The following is a 20,766-nucleotide window of genomic DNA, read 5'->3' as shown; positions in this document are numbered from 1 at the left end:
GGAGTCGTCAAAAAAGTTACGCCGATAGACGACGCAAGCCCTTTGAATTTGACGTTGGCGACAATGTACTCCTAAAGGTATCACCTTGGAAGGGTGTGGTCAAATCGACAAGAAAGAAAAGCTCGCGCCTCGATATGTTGGACCCTTTAAGATTCTAGAAAGGATCGGAAAAGTGGCCTACAGACTCGATGTACCGGAGGAACTTAGCAACGTCCAACCGACTTTCCATGTATCGAACCTCAGAAAGTGCCTAGCCGAGCAGGATTTACAAGTTCCGCTAGAGGCTCTCCAAGTGGTCAAAACATTACACTTCGTGGAGAAGCCTGTCGAGATCACGGATCGAGAAACCAAGAAGCTCAGGCGCTCACGCATTACCATTGTGAAGGTTCGTTGGGAAGGCAAACGAGGCGCAGAGTTCACCTGGGAACTGTTAGTGCATACATCTGTCGACTTCGTCTTGTATCGAGTCTAGTACTTGATATGTTAGAACGGTTTCCAGAATGGTTTCTTCACTTCAGCAAACTTTCTCACATTCTTTGAGCAAACTTTCTCACATTCTTCTTCACTTCAGCAAGAAACTCCTGGGTTGACTGCTTCCAGAACGGTTTCTTCTGTTCATCCTCTGAACTTCCTCCTGAAATTCAACTTAAAAATGGCAGAAATGGGACATCGAAGTGATTCCGCTCGAACGAACAAGTGTTGATTCCGCTTCAAAAACCTGTGATTCCGCTCGAGTTTGAGTTTCCGCTTGAAAAAGTCATCTGATTCCGCTCGAAAAGTCTGCTGATTCCGCTCCAGATTGCTTCAGTTGGTATTCCGCTTGAAAGACACGTGTTTCCCGAAGTATCACCTGATTATTGAAACATGGCTGAGGATTTCTACAATGCATTTGATACAATGGTTGCTGCAGTTTCAGCTGCGTTATTGAAGAAATCATTTGATATGTTTGTAGCTTTTGAAGATGAAACAACAAAGATGACCATTAATAGATATTGTACTTTGGTATTAGAAATGGGAAGATTGAAAATTAAGAAAGATGATGATGAATGGGTTGATAAACTTGCTGATGCATTACCACAACAGAAATGGGGAACTTATCTGTTGATTATCAAACACATGAGAAAATCTAAAAATATGAATCTTGCACAGTTTATTCAGAAGATTGAAGATCACGAGTTGGAATCTAGAAAAGTTGCTGAAGAAAAGGCACAAATGGAAAACTCGTCAGAAAAAGTTGAAACTGAAGAACAGATGAATGAGAAAGTGATAGAGAAAGTTGTCGAAGTAGAGAAGATTGTAGAAATAGAAAAAATTGTTGAAGTCGAGAAACCTGTTGAGGTTGAAAAGATTATTGAGGTTGAATAGATGGTTAAGGTCACTAAGCCTTGCTTGAAATATTCAGAATCTTGCAAAACTTGTGAGGAGAAAGACATTGCTAAATTAGAAAAGATAAAAGAAGATTTACTGTCTGATGTGAAGTATGTGAAAGAGTCATACGATGTACTGAATAGAACGGTTGATAGTCTGAAAAAGACGAATACAGAAATCGAAAAAGCAATGGAAAAGATGAGCGCAACATTAATGACAAAGCAGAGCGTCATAAATGAGTACATCGAAGATTGTGCGAAGCTGAAGAAGGAGTTGGAACTTGAGAAGATTGAGAGTGAAAGGATTAAACGATTACTGTTGAGTTACACTACTTGTGCTTATTTGATTGATTGTGTTTATCCTACTGTTGCGGGTCTTGAGGCTTTTAAGAAGGTAAAGACTCAAGATACTGATACTGGTAAGAAACCAAGTGTCAAGTATAACAGATGTCCGCCTCCTATCTTTGAGAGTTATTCTCCCAGGAAACCAAATGAGGAACGAGTTGACAAGGCTCTAAACATCAAGTTAAAGTCTGAAATCATTGATGAATTACCAGACAATACTGATGTCACATTCACAGCGTCTGACACTGATCATGAGTCTGAGTTAGTTAAGAGAGTTGTCGATCAGGTGTTGGATATGGATGAAGAGTCAAAGTTGGTGTCTAAGTCAGATAGTTCGAGTTCATCTGAGAAGAGTCCGAGTTCACCGGTTAAGAGGGTTTACAACAAGGAATTTTTATTATCAAAATCTAATTTGAATGATGAATCAATCAATTTGGCTTATATTTTGAATGATTCTGACAAATTATTTTCTGACAATGAATTCCCAATAAGAAGTGTTAAAACTGAAATGGTCAAAAAGGTTTTCAAATTAACAGAAATTAATATTTCTGAAATAAATGATTTAAATCTTTCTGCAAAACCTAAACCTTACACTTCAAGGATTAAACAAAGAGTAACAAGAAAATGGGTTACGGTTGTGGTTATAATTTCCAAAAGAAATCAAACCATAATGGTAATCTCAAAAAGAAAGGTCTTGGTTTCATTTCATCAGAAAATTATAAAAATCCGAAAACTTATAAACCAAAAACAAAATTTGTTTCAGGAGGAAGTTCAGAGGATGAACATAAGAAACCGTTCTGGAAGCAGTCAAACCAGGAGTGTCTTGCTGAAGTGAAGAAGAATGTGAGAAAGTTTGCTCAAAGAGTTGACAGAAGAATCTGTTTCAAATGCCAGGAAGTTGGACACATAGCTTGGAATTGCCCCAAGACCAACTACCAATAACAGGGAGTTTCTTCTAACTCTGTTTTGAGAAAGACTTGTGTTGATAAGAAAGAACAACCTGTGAAAAATGTTAAAAAGTTTGAAAATTCTACTTCTGAGGAAGGAGAAATTTCAAAAAGGTTTTACAAAAGAAGAAGTGATTTGAGTAAACAAAAGTGGGTTGTTAAAACAGATAGTTGTTCTGACAATGAATCTGATTCCATAAAATCAGAGGAGCCATTGGTTGAGGAAAAGATTGTGAATTCCGTTCCAGAAGTGAACGATGAGAATTTTCCTCAATTATTAAAGGAAAATCTGATGTCGAAAGTGGGAAAGGTAGAGATCTCAAATCAATTCTTCGCTGATAAGGGAGAATTTGATGTTGAGAAGGCTTTCAATGGGAAAGTCAAACATATTTTCGGTAAGATGGTTGACAGGAAGGTAAAGGGTGCCAAAGAATTTTACAAATCAAAGTGTTGGTGGGATAGATGTGTACCAAAATCACCCAAGGCTGGTCAGGCTTGGGTGGACATAATGTTTGAGTAAAAACCTGACTTGCCGGAGCTCCCAGGTTGGTAAATGTGGAGCAGGAATCAGCATCATTCTTGAAATGTTTGTTTGGTAAATCTATACGTGATATCTTTAAATTGTTATATTTTGATTTACAAGTGATTATGGTTGGTTAGTGAACCTGTAAGTGGTTGAAAGAGGTTTTTCATTGACAAGTGGTTAATCAAGGTCATTAAGTTGAACTTGATTGGACCATACTTACAAGTGGTATTTTGGAGAACAAATGATGAGTTTATCCCCTAACCTACAAGTGGTTACAACACAACTTATTTTCCGGAAAAACCATTTGATTAAAACAAACTTAAGTGTTTTGAAATCACAATGGGAAAATAGTTTGTTGTGAGGGGGAGTTCTGATTGTTTATGCCGAGTGGATGGCGATTTGAAGTGATTTGATATCAGTTGTCAATTTGTTTGTATAGTTTATTTTCAAATTTCCTAAAATGTGTTTGCATTTTAAGGGGAGTAAAAAATTTTCACAGAAAATCCAAAAACATTAGAAAATTTGAAAAAGCCAAAAACATGATAAATTCAAAAAAATGAGTTTTGTTGTATAAAAGAGGAAATGATAGTACATCAGTGGACGATCACAGCATGCTAAAGAATTGGAAAGTTAAATAGTGATAAACGGTCTCACTGATTATGTTTCAGTAGGTTTTTGCACATTTAATAGATTGTGACGAGATATAAACCTAAATTTCAAACTTGCTTAATTCGTGGGTAACATCTCTCGGATATATGGGTAACCCCCGAAATCTTGTTTGAAGGACCCCTCTTTCTGGGATACTAGGTCTTTATGCTTAGTGATATCTGGGGTATTATCCCGCGACTTCTGATTTTGCGGAAGCAATGGCTTAGTCCCCGGAGAATACTTTTCGCTTGCTTGAAAAATAGCGCCGTCCTCAGCATAAATGATGAGACAATAAAATTGCTAATCTATGCTGTTGTAAAAAAGATCCTCTAAAGGGGACCCACCAAAAGTCGAAGCCGTCATCTCTCTGCTAAATGGAAGTTCTGACCTGAGCTCTCATGGTTTCGCATCTAACCCCTTACAGATATCATCTAGGTATACTCACCTGTAAGACTGAATATTGGGATCTGGATACGGGAGTATATTCTGAGGTGGGACACGCGAATTAGTTTAAGTGCTTAAAACATTAATCTCGTATCTCGAAACAGTTGAACTTTGTGTGAAAATTTAAGTGGATCAGTATACTGACAATCTAAGTGAATTGTTTAGAACTTAAAATGTTTAAAGCTTAACGGTGTTGGTGATTTGTCTCAGAAATTGGTATGATCCTCTTACACAAACTCACAAAAATATTGTATGTAAATATTTCTTTACTGCATTTCATTTTGGTTATTTCACAAAATTCCAAAAAGATTTTCGATGTGTTTTAGCATAAAATTTTGAAAAATCCAAAAAGATTTTTGACAACTGATATTGAAAAGCTGATTTTCAAAATTATGAGTGCTGAACATGATGAACAGGTTTGGGAAAGTTTGTTTGAAGATGTTTGAAATGAAAATGATATTCAAGTGGTTCGTCAGTGACTTACATGATAAATCTTTTTGTTCAGATTGTGTCTTCAAGTGATTAGCAAAGTTTATAAATTTGTTATATCTTATCTTTTATGAAACTTATGTTTTGGGTAGAGAATTTGCAGGTGAGCTAGGTTGCGTTGCTTGAATCTGTAAATTGCCAGACTACGATCCTGAAGCAGATGATGCTGATGAACTTAAGGAATGCCAGCACATTGTTAGGGGGAGTCTGTTGATGTTGATTGGAAAGAAAAGCCCAAAGACTGATAAAGACTGAAGATGAAAAGACTCGACACTAAAGACTCGTCAACATCTAAGGGGGAGTCTGTTAGTGCATACATATGTCGACGACGTCTTGTCTCGAGTCTAGTACTAGATATGTTAGACCAGGGCACGTTGTACGGGAAAATAGAGTTTTAGAGTTGATTTCCCACAAAATGTTGATTTCCCATGAAAGGAACATTGCACTTTCGTGGGGAATCAGAAACTCTATAAATAGGCTAGTGTTGATTTCCCATGATTGTCATTTGGTTGGGAATCAGAAACTTGTACCGAAGTGCTGCCGGTATTTCTTGTGACTGTAATCGCTGTTAATTCAATATACAAGAAGGTTAAAGTGATAATCAAGCTGTTTCGAGTCTATACGTCTGTTTCCGCCATTCGTATAGCCTAAGAACTCTCCTGAACGACTCATTCAGCTCGCGATTCGATCCTACAGGAACTCGAGAGTGACATGAAGGCGAAGTACCCGCAGTTGTTTGTTACGGCCAAAGCCTAATTTTAGGACGAAATTCCCTTAAGTAGGGGAGGCTGTAACACCCCGTATTACGAAAGTCAAAGTCAAAGTCAAGATTGAAGTCAAAGGAAGAAAAGATTGCTAATTGCGATCTGTCACTCCTTGCTCAACTCCTGTTTTGACTTCTTTGACTTGTAATTAGTCTATTTATTTTATCGCTTTAGTTGTATTATGTGGAGTAGCTATTAATAATCGAGATTTAATCGATGTTTATCGCATGTTTTATCGCTTAATCGCTTATCGCATCGCTATCGCATTCGCGCCTTGATTAATAGGTTCTGTATATTGTTTTACGTGTGTGTGTTACTTATGTGTTACTTATGCATGTTTACCTTATGTTTGTGGTGATTAATCGAAACGCAATCGCAACTCAATCGCATCGCAAATTTATCGCAACTGCTAAACTCAAGTTATTTGTAGTGATTGTATGTTAGATATAGTAGTTAGGTTATTTGTGTAACTAATGGGTAAATCTATCGCATCGCAACACTCGACACGCGAATCGAAACGACGAAACTCAACACGCCGGACAACTAGATCGAGTGGCCAACCGATCGAGTGGCCATCCGATCGGATTGCCATCCGATCGAGGCGCCATCCGATCGGTGACCAATCCGGCCCTTGCTCCCTTTCCTCTTTTGGAAACCCTATAAATACCCACCTGTCACATCATTAATGATGTGACAGCACTCTCACTCGACCAACCGCACTCAAGCCTCCTTTCTCTCGATTTCTCGCGATTATTGTAAGTTTTCAACCTAAATCTTGTACTTCTATGATCTACACACACTCCTTCATCTTTTTCACCTTTGAATCATAACTTTTAACCGTGAAATCAGTGGATTTGAGGTGTTCTAGGATGATGTCATCATGGAGTTCTTATGAACTTCAAGGTTTGACTTCATTCCACCAAGAACAACTTAGATCTGAAGGATTTTCACATAATTAAACAATGTTTTCGCATAGATCTACACATATTCATTGTTAAAAGGATTGAAAGATGGTTTTCTAACTTTCTTTCAACTCTTTTACACTCAATGCACTCAAAACCGATAGAATCGGAGCTCGTTCTGATCTTCTACTCCTTCTTAGTGATGTGTTGGTTCAAGATCTGGTTTCTATCAAAGAGACTACCGATTTCGGGTTAAACATGAACGATCGTCTTGAACAGTTAACTGGTCGGACTAAGGTGATTCCTGTTCGATCGGATCACTTGGGTCACGATGTGGTTTCTGTTGTTTAGCACGTTATCACACCATCTTGATCAAAACTGCAAAAACTTTCAAAACAATCAAGTGCCAAAGACGATCAGGTCATTGGGACGGATTGCCGTCCGATCGGATTGCCATCCGATCGGATTGCCATCTGATCGAACAACCACCCGATCGGCTTACATTTGGTTCCACACATAAACTTTTAATTCAACTTTTCAAGGATCGAACGTCGAACAGATTACCGTCCGATCGGATAGCAATCCGATCGAACGACCATCCGACCATGTGACATTTGGAACTTCGATACTTAACCATTTTCAATTTTCAAAGATCATCAGTAACTAACTGATTACCAACCGATCGGATTGCAATCCGATCGAGTGACAATCCTGCTGTGAACTTGTTCTCACTAAGTGTCCTACTAATCGGATCCCTATTCGATCGAACGACCGTTCGATCGACGACCTGAAGGGTAGAGATACTTATCTGTTTTCAAAATGCTACAACGAAAACTTCAAAGCCATCATACACAAACACATCATTACCAAACGAATGTCAATCCAATTGAATGGCCATCCGATCGGATGACCATCCGAATGGATTGACATCCGATCGACTGGCCATCCGATCGGATTGCCACCCGATCAGATTACAATCCGACACGTGGTACTTTTGCACCGTTTAACGCGCGACTCATCGTTTATGCTATCGTTAACTGTTTAGGCTAATCTCTCTCAGCGCTCCCTTCAATCAAAGACAGTGTTTACTTGTTAAACGCTATCTGTGAGTATACTCGACCCCTCTTTGCTTTATGCACTTTTGGGTGTTACATACGTTACTTATTCTAAATCACAATCTACACACAAGGCGAACACTATTTATACGCTGACAGTTATTGCATGTTACGTGTTATTCGATGAATGCTTGTATGTTATGTTAACACAGTGATTGTTTCCTGACACCTTAGCAACGATAGTACTATAGTTTGGACTCAGCACCTGTCGTGGACAGGGGTTGTTAAGGGCTTTACTTCACGTGTCCCAGTGGGGATATGTGTTGCGTATTCTACAACTCGCAGTCACGTCTGTGCATATTTCTCTGTCGATAACCTACTTGCCTTCACTTTATACATGTTACATGCTGGTATGCGTAAATGATTTCGAACTCTATTATACTATATCAAACTTGTATGCTCACCTTTAAACTATGTGTATTGACCTTTATTTTAACGTATGTGGCAGGTGTTTAAGATGCTAGGAATTACTGTGCTTTAGTGAATCAAGCTAGGGGTCTAGTTATGTCACGCTTAAATCTAAGTCGTCGGAACAATATTTGTTTTTGAGACAATTATTTGTGATAACTGTTTTTATTTGGATATGTTGTGGTATGGTATGGGACATGACGTTTAATTATCTGGTAATGAATAGTTGTTATGGATAGTCATGGACAATCTATTTCACTGAGTGCCATGCCCCGATGTTTCCGCCATCGGTTGGGGTGTGACATAAAAGTTGATGAAAGTTCGAGAATGTGGTGTGTAGAACATGGTGTTCATCAGACCCGAGCCGGAAACAACAGAAATCCCGTCGGATCTGGTATAAAAGTGTGACATATCCTTAGATTTTGTTTAAAAGTTGTGAAAATCTATTAGATCTAGGGCCGTTCTTGCTTAAATGGCGTTCCACAATAGTTTGTACCAACTTCTGAGTGGACACCACCTCCAAGAGACCCTAAATGTAACACCTCGTAAAAACATGTCCAATTATGTATAGACACGTGTCCTAAACTCTAAACATGTAAAAGTTTGAGTTTGAAGGACTAAAGTTGACAAACGATAAAAATATGTATGCAAAGGGACTAAAAGTGTCAATACGCCAAACTTGTGCCTCTGAATGACCATACACGATGAATATATTCTGAAACGAGTAATTATTCGAATATAAGAAGTCGTTTCTGAAAGTAAACGAAAGTTTACAAGAAAGAGGGGTTAAACGTGTCAACATGTTAATCCTTACCTTTGAGTGGCCTTTTAACGAACCCGAGGCTTCGTAATATTCGATTATACTTCCAAGAATATGTGATAGCAAATTCATGAGGTTTCGAGATCGTTACGTGTTATTTACGTAAATTCCCAAGAATAAGGGTTAAAAGTGTCAACGAGCAGAAACTAGTGTTTTCGGTGATCGTTCAATGAAACTGGACCTAACAATGTTTGGTTATACTCCCAAGATCCTCTACAAACTAACTACAAGGGCCATTTATGCTTAAATGGAAGTTATATAAGTTATAAAGGACCAGGGACTGAAACTGCCAAACTTAAAACATTTTTCACCTGAATAAGGGAGAGTCGCGGGGCGTGTAAACTCCCCTTATATCCTACACGGCCCGCGAGAGAACCCCTAGCGCAGAAAAAGACTGCCAGCTGCAAGTTTCTGCATTTTAACCGACTTACACACCTGAAACTCGATACCTGGAGCTTGTTGATGGTTTTATTTTACCACGATAATGCCCTTTTTGCTAATAAAATGTGATTTACACATAACTAACATGCCAAACCTTTTTCTACTGATTTGTTATGGGAAATAAAATATTTTAAACATTCAAGGCTGATTAAAATTTCAGAATCACATAAACATCTCAAATATCGTCAATTATCGACCTTTACGCTAATTAGGTGCATAGTATGGTTTAAAACTATAATTAGCACCTAAGAGTTGTTACTGTTAGTGCACGAATGTCTATCGCCTTTGTCAATCCGAGCAGTAGCGAGAAACCGAAGAAATCAAGGCTTACTGTAATGTTTAGTTAGAAATAGCAAGGTGGCGTTTTGGTAATTAATGAGAATTCTCATTAATTCCAAGGCCTATAAATAGGAACTTTAGAATTAAAGTTTAAGACTTTTGGAAGACTTTTGCTCCATTTGTATTTTTGGTGATTCAAGTCTAGAGAGAGAAAGTCTAGAGAGAGAGTCTCTCCAACGTGGTTTTTGTATCGGATTTGTCATATCTTGCAATAAAATCACGTTAGTAGTACGTTATTGTGTGTTCGGTCACACACGTTCACGGATTCCGCACGTGAAACGTTCGTTACGCAATCGAACGACGTCAAAACCGGTCCTACAAGTGGTATCAGAGCTAGGAGCTCGATTGCACGATCAAACACATTGATTCGTACCAGAATTCAGCGTTTTCAGATCCTAATTTCATCAAATTCTTCATCTTTTTCACATTTTTCACGTTTTTTACTGAAAAAAGTCAAATTGAACAGGTTTTTGCGGTCCAAATTGTCTGAATTTTTGATATATTGTGCGCAAACACCTGATTTACAACCCTACCAAGTTTCAGATCCTAATTCCTGGCCGTTTAGGAGAAATTCGAGTTTTTAGGCCCGAAGTTCGTTTAAATCAGCTAGGTTCCGTTTGAAATTGACACCTATCGTTTGAAATGTGGGTTTCCGTTTGAACAATCGTTTGAACAAGGCTTACGTTTGAATTATCGTTTGAAAAGACTAAACTTTCCGTTTGAAATTGAAACTTTCCGTTTGAAATGGGGTTCCCGTTTGAACTGACCGTTTGAAGCAGTCCTTCACGTTTGAAAAGTGTCCGTTTGAAAGTGACATAACGTTTGAAAGGTGTCAACCGTTTGAAACACGATCTCGTTTGAAAGTGGTTATCAGTCATCACGTGATTAAAGTTGGAAAGTTCAATCGAATTGTTTGTCGTTCTTGAATGAATAAGAATTGCATGTGATAATAACAGACTTATCAACATCATCGGGTCATGTGTTAAAAAATGTGCATGTGTCACACAAATCGAGGTTTTTAAGGGGTAATCATGATAATGCATGTGTTTGTTGGTTGGTCGGCTTAGTGGAACAAAAAGGCCCAATCATCGATTCATTTAACATTGCCGTCCATTGATAATTGCCGCCCATTAACAGTAATCGGCCCAATCAGGTTGAAGTATTAAAAAAATTGTTGGCAAGTTGTTGTCATTGTGTTCACGTGAAGTCAAGCCCACCAACTTTTGCAACGCCCCAATTGTCAAAACTTACACATATACGGCCCAATCACATTTTTAATATCATTTAGTAGTCTGATTGTTGTTAATTACCTGGTCTATGTTGTCTGCCATTAAAAAGTGTTAGGCCAAATCACAGTGAAGGCCCAATCACTGAATTAAGTAGATATTAAGGGTTGTCGGCCGAATTTGTGCTTGTCAGCTTAGTGGAATTGCACCGCCCCATTAAACTAGGCTCCCATTTGATACAAAAGTGGCCCAATGAGTGTTCATGTATATTAGAAAGTGCCGCCCCATTTGTCTGATTACATGCAATCGCCCCACTAAACAAGATTCACTAAAGTGAGGCCTAATCAGTGGAGAGTGGATTAATCACTAAAGTATAAATACGACTTTTGTCATTGGTTGATTTAGTAGGTTCAATCAAAAGTTAGCAACCCACTAACTATAAGGCCCAATCATTCGACCCAAAGTGTTTGCAGCCCATGTGATGATATCTCAATTCATGTGATTCATTAAATCAAAAGTTTGTGTGTTTGAATTGATTTGTGATTTGTGTTAGTAGTCATCATGTTGTGGTGTTTATAAAATTTGGATGTGATCTGATTTGTGTGTGATAAGAAAGGCCCAGTTCATCCTAAGCTCATATCTCGTGAACTTTTTGTTCAGATTCATTCATTCAGTGTTCTCATGTCATCGACATTGAAACAAGTCCAAGAATCTTCGACAACGAGTCTTAGATTGGGTTCATCAACACAATGTTACGTATTCAATTTGTTTTGATTTGATTGTTTATTTGCTTGTTTGCAGGAAATCCAAGGTGATTTGTCAAGAATAGGATCCTCACCCGAGAGAATCCTCACTCGATTCGTTGTCGCCTAATCTTTGATATTCAATCGAATAGTCGTTTGTTTGTCTGAATTTCATTATTGATTGAGAATTCGTCATTGTGAATCTTTTGATACCGAAGATGGATTCTGAAATTTATATTGCACTGAACAAGTTCAATAATTTTACAGGTATCAATGGGGAATCAACTGATGAATTGATCAAAAGATATATCGAGTTGTATTGGGAGATGGAACGATTGAAGATAACCAAGACTAATGAGGAATGGGTTAACAAGTTAGCAAATGTTTTACCGGGTAATGGGTGGAGAACGTATTTGTCAGATTTGAGGAAGATATATTTAGACGTGAATTTGAGCTTGTTTATCGAGAAGATTGATGAACTAGAACTTGAACTCCGAAAGAATAAAGCAGCAACTGATAAAGTAGAATTCAAATCTGAGGAAAATGTTCGAGAGGAAGAGAAGCAGGTTAAAGAAATTTCAGCTATCAAGGTGGAGAAGAAAGCTGAAGCTGAAAAGATGATAGAGAAGTGCTCAAATTGTGAAAATCTGAAATCCGAAAATGCCAAACTCTTGAGGGATTTAGAGAGTTTGACATTAGAAAACGAAAATCTTAAAAATTCAGAAAATGTTTTGAAAAATCAAATAAAAAATTTAGAAAATGAAAAAGTAAAAATTAAAAAAGATTTTCAAAGTCAAATAAAAATTCTTGAAGATGGGAGGGATGTGTTTAGTAAAAATAACATCGAAAAGCAAAAAAAGATAAATTCTCATCTTCAGAAGATTATTCAACTTGAAAAGGAAGGAGAGCAAGCTCGAAAAAAAATCAACGAGCTTGAAAATAAATTAAAAGGTTTTGTGATTTCTTCAACGTATGTGAATATTCCATGTCCAAAACCAATCAATGGAATTCCAATAAGTGACAATGTCACAAACTTTGACAATGTCAAAGTTGAAGATTGTGATGAGAAATCTGATGATGAAAATGAAAAAATTGAAAAACAAAAATTGTTTTTAGAATTAAAAGAAAAATTCAAAAATACTGTTTTGCAATCTACTGAAATAGGTGAATGCTCAAAGCAGAAATCTGTAAGAAGATTGTTGAACAAAAACAAATTGTTAAAAAATCGAAAAATGTTCAAAACAAAAATAAAAGCTCATCAGATCAATCATCCAATCGCAATCAAAAATCACAAAAATTGAAAAACGAAAACTCAAAAATTGTTGGTAATAAGTGGTGCAGGTTTGACCACAGTGCTCAAAAGTCAAATCCAACAATCAAGAAGAGGAAAGGGTATCACCAAGCCAAACAGTGCTTTGATCTGAGCGTTTGGTATGAAAATGGTGATTGGTACGATAACAGAGTGTGTTACAATTGCGGCTATCAAGGACACATTGCTGTTAACTGCCAGAGACAGAGATTTGAGACGAGGAGATGCTATAATTGTCAAATCAAAGGACACATTGCCAGGGATTGCCCAAGAAGATCAAATGAAAGATTGAGGGGTAATTCTCAGAAATTGGCAAAGAAACCAGTCACTGTTAAGCCCAAGGAACTGAAAATTTCAGAACAGAAAGTCAAAGAACAGAAGGTCCAAGAACCTAAAGTTCAAGAAAAGAAAGTGAAGCTTTCTCAAGGGCAAAAAGACAGACTGAGAAAGAAGAGGAAGAAGGCCAGAGAATATCTGGAGAAGATTTTATCCTCGGATACAACAAGTAAAAAAAAGAATAGTTCTGATAAATCGTCTTGCTCTTCAAAGAATGACAAATCAAGCAAAATGAATTCATCAGATGCAAATCTGAGGACAGAATGGAGTGTTAAGAAAGAAAAAGTTCCTGGCAATGAATTTGTTTCTTCGGAAACAAAGGAGCCACGTTCTGGTGATGATTCTGATTCGTCACAATCAGAGGAGTCACAAGTTGAGCTCAAAAGTGAAAATTCAGTTCCGCCAATGGATGACACAAACTTTCCACCATTACGAACTGAAAATTTTAAACAAAAAGTTGGCAAAGTGAAAATTTCGAACTATTCTGAAAAGAAAGAATTCAATGTCGAAAAGGCTTTTAATAACAAAGTGAAAAATATTTTTGGAAAAATGGTTGAGGGAAAGGTAAAAGGGGTTAAAGAATTTTATGAATAAAAAAGGTATGTTCAAAACACCCAAGGACCGTCAGGCTTGGGTGAATCTCTTTAACTGAAAATCCTGACTTGCCGGAGTTCCTAGGTTGGTAATTGGGGAGTAGGAATCGACATCTTTCTTGAGAAATTCACTTTGGTGATATTTCGTCTTTCAAAAGATAAATCAAGGACATTAAGTTGTACTTGATTCATCTTTCCTAGTAGTGGTAATTTGAAAAACAAGGTGATGAAACCCCGAGTTTATAAAATGACACACAAAACTAATTTTCCGAAAAAACCATTTTGATTAAAACAAACTTAAGTGTTTTGAAATCATAATGGGAAAATAGTTTGTTGACAGGGGGAGTTCTGATTGTTTACGCCAGGTGGATGGAGAATTGAAGTGATTCTCATCAAGTTGTCAAGTTTGTACAGTTTGTTTCAAATTTTCTCAGAAAATCAAAATTGAAACATATTTTGATTTTAGGGGGAGAAAATTTTAAAAAAATTAGAAAATTTGAAAAAGTCAAAAACATTGAAAAATAAAAAATGAGTTTATGTTGCATAAAAGAGGAAATGATAGTACATCAGTGGTCTATTACAGCACGCTAAAGATATGTAATGTTTAAAAGTGATAAACAATCTTACTACGGATGTGTCGGTAGATTTTTGCACACTTAGTAAATTGAAATGAGATATAAACCTAAATTCAAACTTGCTTAATTCGTGGGTAACTATTCTTGGATATATGGGTAACCCCCGAAATCTTGTTTGAAAGGTCCCTCTTTCTGAGATACTAGGTCTTTATACTCAGTGATATCTGGGGTATTATTCCGGGACTTCTGCTGTATGGAAATACTGACCTAGTCCCCGAATAATACTTTCTGCAAAATGCTTTGAAATATAAGCGCAGCCCTCAGCAAGTTGATAAAACAATAAAATTGATAATCACTGCTGTTGTAACAAAAGATCCTCTAAAGGGGACCCACCAAAAGTCGAAGCCCTCATCTATCTGTGTATACGGAAGTATCGACCTGAGCTCTCACGGCCCTCGCAATTTACCCCTTAACAGATATCATCTGTGGTATACTCACCTGTAAGACTGAACATTGGGATCTGGATACGGGAGTATATTCAAGTGGAGTGATACACATTTAAGTTCAAGTTTCTAAAACATTAATATCGTATCTCGAATCAATTGAAATTTGTGTGAAAATTTAAAATGGACCAACATACTGACAATCTAGGTAAATTGTTTAAAACTTGAAATGTTTAAAAGCTTAACGGTGTTGGTGATGTGTCTCAAAAACTGATATGATCCTCTTGCACAAACTCACAAAAATATGTTTGTACATATTTCATTTTTGCATTTAATTTCTGTCTTTGCATTTATGTTTCTTATTTTCAAAAATCCAAAAATATTTTCGACAACTGATGTTGAAAAGCTGACATTAAAAATCTCAAAGGCTAAACATGATGAACAGACAGGTTGGTTAAATGGTTTGAAATGTTTAAGATGATTCATTAAGTTGAATTAGAAATTGGAATGTTTCAAATTTTGAAAAGTTTTAAATGTGAAAATTCTCAAATGTTTAGTTGATTCATTAAGTTGAATCACAACTTTATTGGTTTGTAATAGAAAGTTTGAGTTGTGCAGGTTTCTAATTTATTGATACGGAAAGCCAGGTGTCGATCCCAAAAGCACGAAAGCTTGACGAAAGAGGGAGCCTGAAGAGCCTACAGAAAGAGAGCAATGGAAGCTGAAGACAGATCCACCGGGATTCTGTTCAAGCAAGAAGACTCAAGAGAGAGAGAAAGAGAAGTCGCTACGAGTTTCACTAGGGATTGACTACGGCAATTTCCCGGGGGAGATTGTTAGTGCACGAATGTCTATCGCCTTCGTCAATCCAAGCAGTAGCGAGAAACCGAAGAAATCAAGGCTTACTGTAATGTTTAGTTAGAAATAGCAAGGTGGCGTTTTGGTAATTAATGAGAATTCTCATTAATTCCAAGGCCTATAAATAGGAACTTTAGAATTAAAGTTTAAGACTTTTGGAAGACTTTTGCTCCATTTGTATTTTTGGTGATTCAAGTCTAGAGAGAGAAAGTCTCTCCAACGTGGTTTTTGTATCGGATTTGTCATATCTTGCAATAAAATCACGTTAGTAGTACGTTATTGTGTGTTCGGTCACGCACGTTCATGGATTCCGCACGTGAAACGTTCGTTACGCAATCGAACGGCGTCAAAACCGGTCCTACAGTTACCTACTGAATTTATAAATGAATTTTAATATTTTTACTGTAGGTGTAAGTCATGAACTCAGATTTCCAAATTATGTCCTTAAAGGCATATGTGAAATGACCAAAATACCCTTTCGGGGCATAGTTTGGCCATAAATGGTAAACCACACATATGAATGATGTCCTACTGTTTTAACATCATAAAATAAATATATTTACTGAATATTTTAGACCAAAATGTCAGTTTACTTTAAAACCTCTTTTATAAATATTAAAACAACCAAAATGCCCTTACGGGACTTAAATTGGTTTTAAATACTGTTTGGGCATATATGTTAACATCCTACTGATGTATTAACATATTTTAAGCATAATAACATAGGAGACTTGTATATGGTTCAATTGGTTGCCCGTTATGCATTTATTCGTTCGGTTCGGTTTATGTAACTAGTTTACATGAATTAGCCGAAATGGGTTTAACCTTATCATTAAATCTTCAAAATCCAGAATGTGTTTAGTTTACTCATATTATACAAGTATCCAAACTTGTCGGGTCTAAATCACATTCTATTCCGGTATCCGCTTAATCTAGCGTTTCGACCCGTATAGTATCTTTCAAACTAACCGGTCTAAGTCTTTGACTTAAATAAAGACCCGTTAGTATCCTAATAGGTTAATAAACCTTCTATACAGATTAAGTAGCTTCGGTAGAAGGTATAAAATCTTAGGAATTATACGGCTGAGTAGCATCTACACACATCTAGCTCAGGTAAATACTTTTAACTTATTTTCCCTTATACGGGCTTGGGATACGGTATAATATAATAACGCTTGGTCGGGTATGAAATCATTTAATCGGATTGTGATTAATAAATTGCATAACCCGTTTTAATCTGTTTTTTTTATAACATAAACATTAGGGGTTAATACGACCATGTCCTGGATATCCTCGGCTCATTTCATTTGTAAATGGCCACGACCTATGCACGGGGTGTAGGCATACACCTGACAGATGCAAAATGCTAAGTAACCCACATGTTGGGGATAACTCCTTTGTGGGTTTTATAGTGGTGAGTCAGTTAATCATGACTGGCTTCCAAACCGGCCCCATATGTATGACAAACATGTAATCCTGTATTCAAGATTTTAATAAGAATTGTCCCAAGTTATAAACGGTTTTGTGCCTTGTGTGCCTAAATCAATTTTCATAAACTCTTTTCAAATGAGTCGGTTAATTGTATTTACCAGTGAAAACTGACGTATTTTCCAAAGACTAAGTGACATGTACCTCTCGAAATTAGGCTGGAGCTACTTGGTGTCAAATAAGAGGATCTTGCAAATCCTTAGATGCCTGCAGTGTGTTATTTCAGTTTCTTGTATTTATGATCCGCCTGTGGATCTCTATTACAACCAGTCTGTATATTCTTTTATTTTGGACGCTCGAACATTATGGTTTGTAATAGTAATTATCTACCAAGCCTTCCGCTGTGCTATAATTGTGTTAATTGACTATGATGATATCAACTACGTCACGAAACTCCCCACCGGGCCCACCGGTAATATGTGGAAATATCTGGGTGTAACAGGTTGGTATCAGAGCCAACATTGCGTGAATTAAACACTAGCCTTTTGTGTTTAATCTCAATGACACAATAACACATTCCTTAGACTTCCGAGTCTAGGCAAATGACCTAGGATTTATTCTTAACTTTCCTTTAACGTTTATATGTTGTTTTCTTGTTTTGACAGGTTTTATAAAATGCCGCCACATGTTAGAGGAAAAGGAAAAGGTCCTATGATGGGAGGACCATCTAGCCATGCTGGACCCTCACATAGACGCACGCCTTCAGCGTCATTTAGCAGCTCCGATTCACGAGACAATTGGAGACACTCTTTCAAGCCTGCGAGACACTCAGTTTCGCTAGGTTCTTCACCATCATTTCACCCTTCCTTTGGGCCGCCTATTCAAGACGAGCCCCAGCATTCATACCATTCTCACCGTTCTCACCACTCACATCACTCGCAACATTCGCTACACTCACACTCGTTTCACCATTCTGATTCTCACCATTCTTATTCACCGGGCCAATTTAACCCCAACGATTATATCAACGAACCACCGGGTTATAACCCGTTGGGCCCAGAGGATCATTTCTCATAGGACATGGATATGGATAGTGATCCAGATCCAGCAATGCCACCAACTGGGACGCCCACGCATCCCATCAGTATTTCTAGCGGTTCTTCTTATACAGGATCGCCATATCAAGGCCCCGATTCATGGGCCGAAAGGTGGAACAGCTACAAGTGGGAATTTACCCCTTCTTTTCACAACTCTCCTCCACAACCTCCATTAGAGGAACCGTACCTTTAGGCGGTTACTCCACCACCATTGACAGTTGAGGAACCACCTCAACAACCACCACAACCGCCTCCTGAGCCACCAAGGCGAATGAGGAATGCACGGATGTCCGTGCGAGGGGGACAGAGATTCAGTTCCCCACAAGCTTCAGGCACTTACCCTCCAATCCCCGAAGATCCACAGATGGGTGGACCTTCTCACGCGGTGCCGGAAAATGATCCCCTGCGGGCTACCTTTGCACCACCGCCACTGCCAATGGGTTATGAAAACCTAATACCTACTTACCCAGGTTCGTCTGGGTATAACTCGTTTGAATATCAAGCTCCTACGGGTTATGAATATCAAGCCCCTGCCAAGGATCCATATCTTGTGGCAGCTCAATTTAACGCCCTTTATCCCTCACCGTTTCCTCCAGTATACCCAACAGGGTATCTAGTGTATGGGTATCAATACCCTCCTTATAAGCATGAACCTCAACCCCCACCTCAACATTCTCAAACCCAAGAAATTCTACAAAGGTTGGATGTGATTCAGCAAAAAGCGGAGGAACGAGAAAGAAAGACCCATAAATTCCTAAAGGGTCTTGCGAACTTCATAAAGGGAAAGAAGAAGTAGAAGGATTTTATTTTATTTTGTATTGTAATTTAAATTAAGTCCCTGCGTGGACATTTCATTTCTGTATTAGTCCCTGCGTGGACTTGTTTCTTTCCTTTAGTCCCTGCGTGGACAGTATGTTTATTTCAAAGACCCGTTTAGGGCACCTTTTGTAATCGTTTAGTATTTTAATGGAATTTCTTTTAAGATTTATATGTGTATTTTATTACATCATCATGCAAATATCATTTCAATTTTTATTTGACCTGCCAAAGAAATTGCAAAAGATGTTCTTAAAGGTATAACCTAGCCAATGTTAATGGCTATGATGGTATAACCCTCTTAAGACAATGATTCCCTGTTAACATCTGAAAATATGATAACATCTTAGCAGTGTGACTTGAGAGACCACACTAGCTTCCAAAAGTACTTGGATCTTTCCAAGCCACATTCATGGCCTAAATGATCAACATGAATCATGGCTATTAACATCAAATATGATGTCTTTATGAAACATCCAATTCAGGTGTATTGCCTATGGGCAACTGTGTAATTCTGACAAAGATAGTTATATAACTTCTTGTCAAAAAGGCGATGAACTATGTTCTACCCTTAAAAATCACTGATCCAAAAGATCATTGATAATACTTGAATAGTCCTAGTGACAAGGCCTTTTGTGCCATTTAAATCTCCTTCGAGACGAGCCTTGTGCTATACGAAAATGTCTATACGACATTGATAGTTGTGACTTATGTCCCCTGTCTGATGAATATAAAGGATTATATCCTACTTGATTGCCAATAATGGTTCGTTTGTAGCCTAGGCAAATCATAAATAAATAAGTTTTGACTTATTATCCAAAATGGTCGATATGGTTTATTAATACCATGGGCACCTAATCATCAAATACGATGATTCATTATATAATCTAAACAAATCATTATTGTTTGATTTTAGTATTCAAATAATGGCTGGCTCCGACGAAGTTAATAGTCATCCAGTTGAAGGAAACAATAATGATACCAGGATAAATGTTACTTGTGCTGAATTACTAGCTATGATAAACACAACAGTTGCTCAAGCTGTGAACAATATGTTTAAGGAACCGAGTAATGTTCGGTCTAAAATTCATACAAAGTCCCCTTCGAAATCGCATATGTCGAAAAAGGATGATTCCCAACATTCATCCAATCAAAGGAGTGAATCTCAGAAGAAGATTGTTTATGATCAAGCTCCCCGGTACAACAAGAGTTGTACTTACAAATATTTTATCTCTTGTAAACCATAAGATTTCACGGGTGAAAAGGGAGCTATCGATTGTATGAAGTGGTTGGACGAAATGGAAACTGTTATTGATATCAGCGGTTGTGCCAAGGAGGATAATGCGCGTGTGGTGTTATAGGTTTTTATGTATATTTTTAGCCCTTTTTACACGTTAGTCAAGTTTTAAATTTATAAAACACGATATTTTACTAACACCAAACACACATATGGGCAAGTGCACACATCGTGAGCGTAGTATAGTGTTGGTAAGATACCGAGGTCGTCCAAGGACACAAGAGCTTTTAATAACGGTTTATCCTAAACGTCTAATCAAATCAAAAGTTTAGAAAAATGTTTTAAACTAGAAAATAAAAACTAAAAATGCTGAAAATAAAAATAAAAGTAAAAGTAAAAACAGATAGACAAGATGAATCACTTGGATCCGACTCGTGTTTAGTGTAACCTTTGATTATTTCCGCACTTTTGCACCTTTTAAGAGATTATCTTAGTTATAGTAGTAGGCCCCTCTTTTGAAGGTGACGTTACCCTCAACCTAGTAGTTTGA

At 37.5% G+C, this 20,766-nt stretch overlaps 1 protein-coding gene across 1 annotated transcript; it reads left to right on the top strand.

Moving 5' to 3' along the window:
• Positions 1–1,134: 1,134 nt before the first annotated feature.
• On the top strand, positions 1,135–18,959 carry LOC110882235 (probable serine/threonine-protein kinase DDB_G0281745). The gene is made up of 4 exons (XM_022130312.1): positions 1,135–1,356; positions 11,583–11,592; positions 11,792–12,090; positions 18,357–18,959. Exons 1-4 carry the CDS (start codon positions 1,135–1,137, stop codon positions 18,957–18,959), a joined length of 1,134 nt encoding a protein of 377 aa, XP_021986004.1.
• Positions 18,960–20,766: the final 1,807 nt, after the last annotated feature.

The sequence above is a fragment of the Helianthus annuus genome, chromosome 10 (genome assembly GCF_002127325.2).
Source record: "Helianthus annuus cultivar XRQ/B chromosome 10, HanXRQr2.0-SUNRISE, whole genome shotgun sequence".
NCBI lineage: Eukaryota > Viridiplantae > Streptophyta > Magnoliopsida > Asterales > Asteraceae > Helianthus > Helianthus annuus.
Note: the sequence above shows the minus strand (reverse complement) of the source record. Positions and strands in the feature narration are given on the sequence as shown.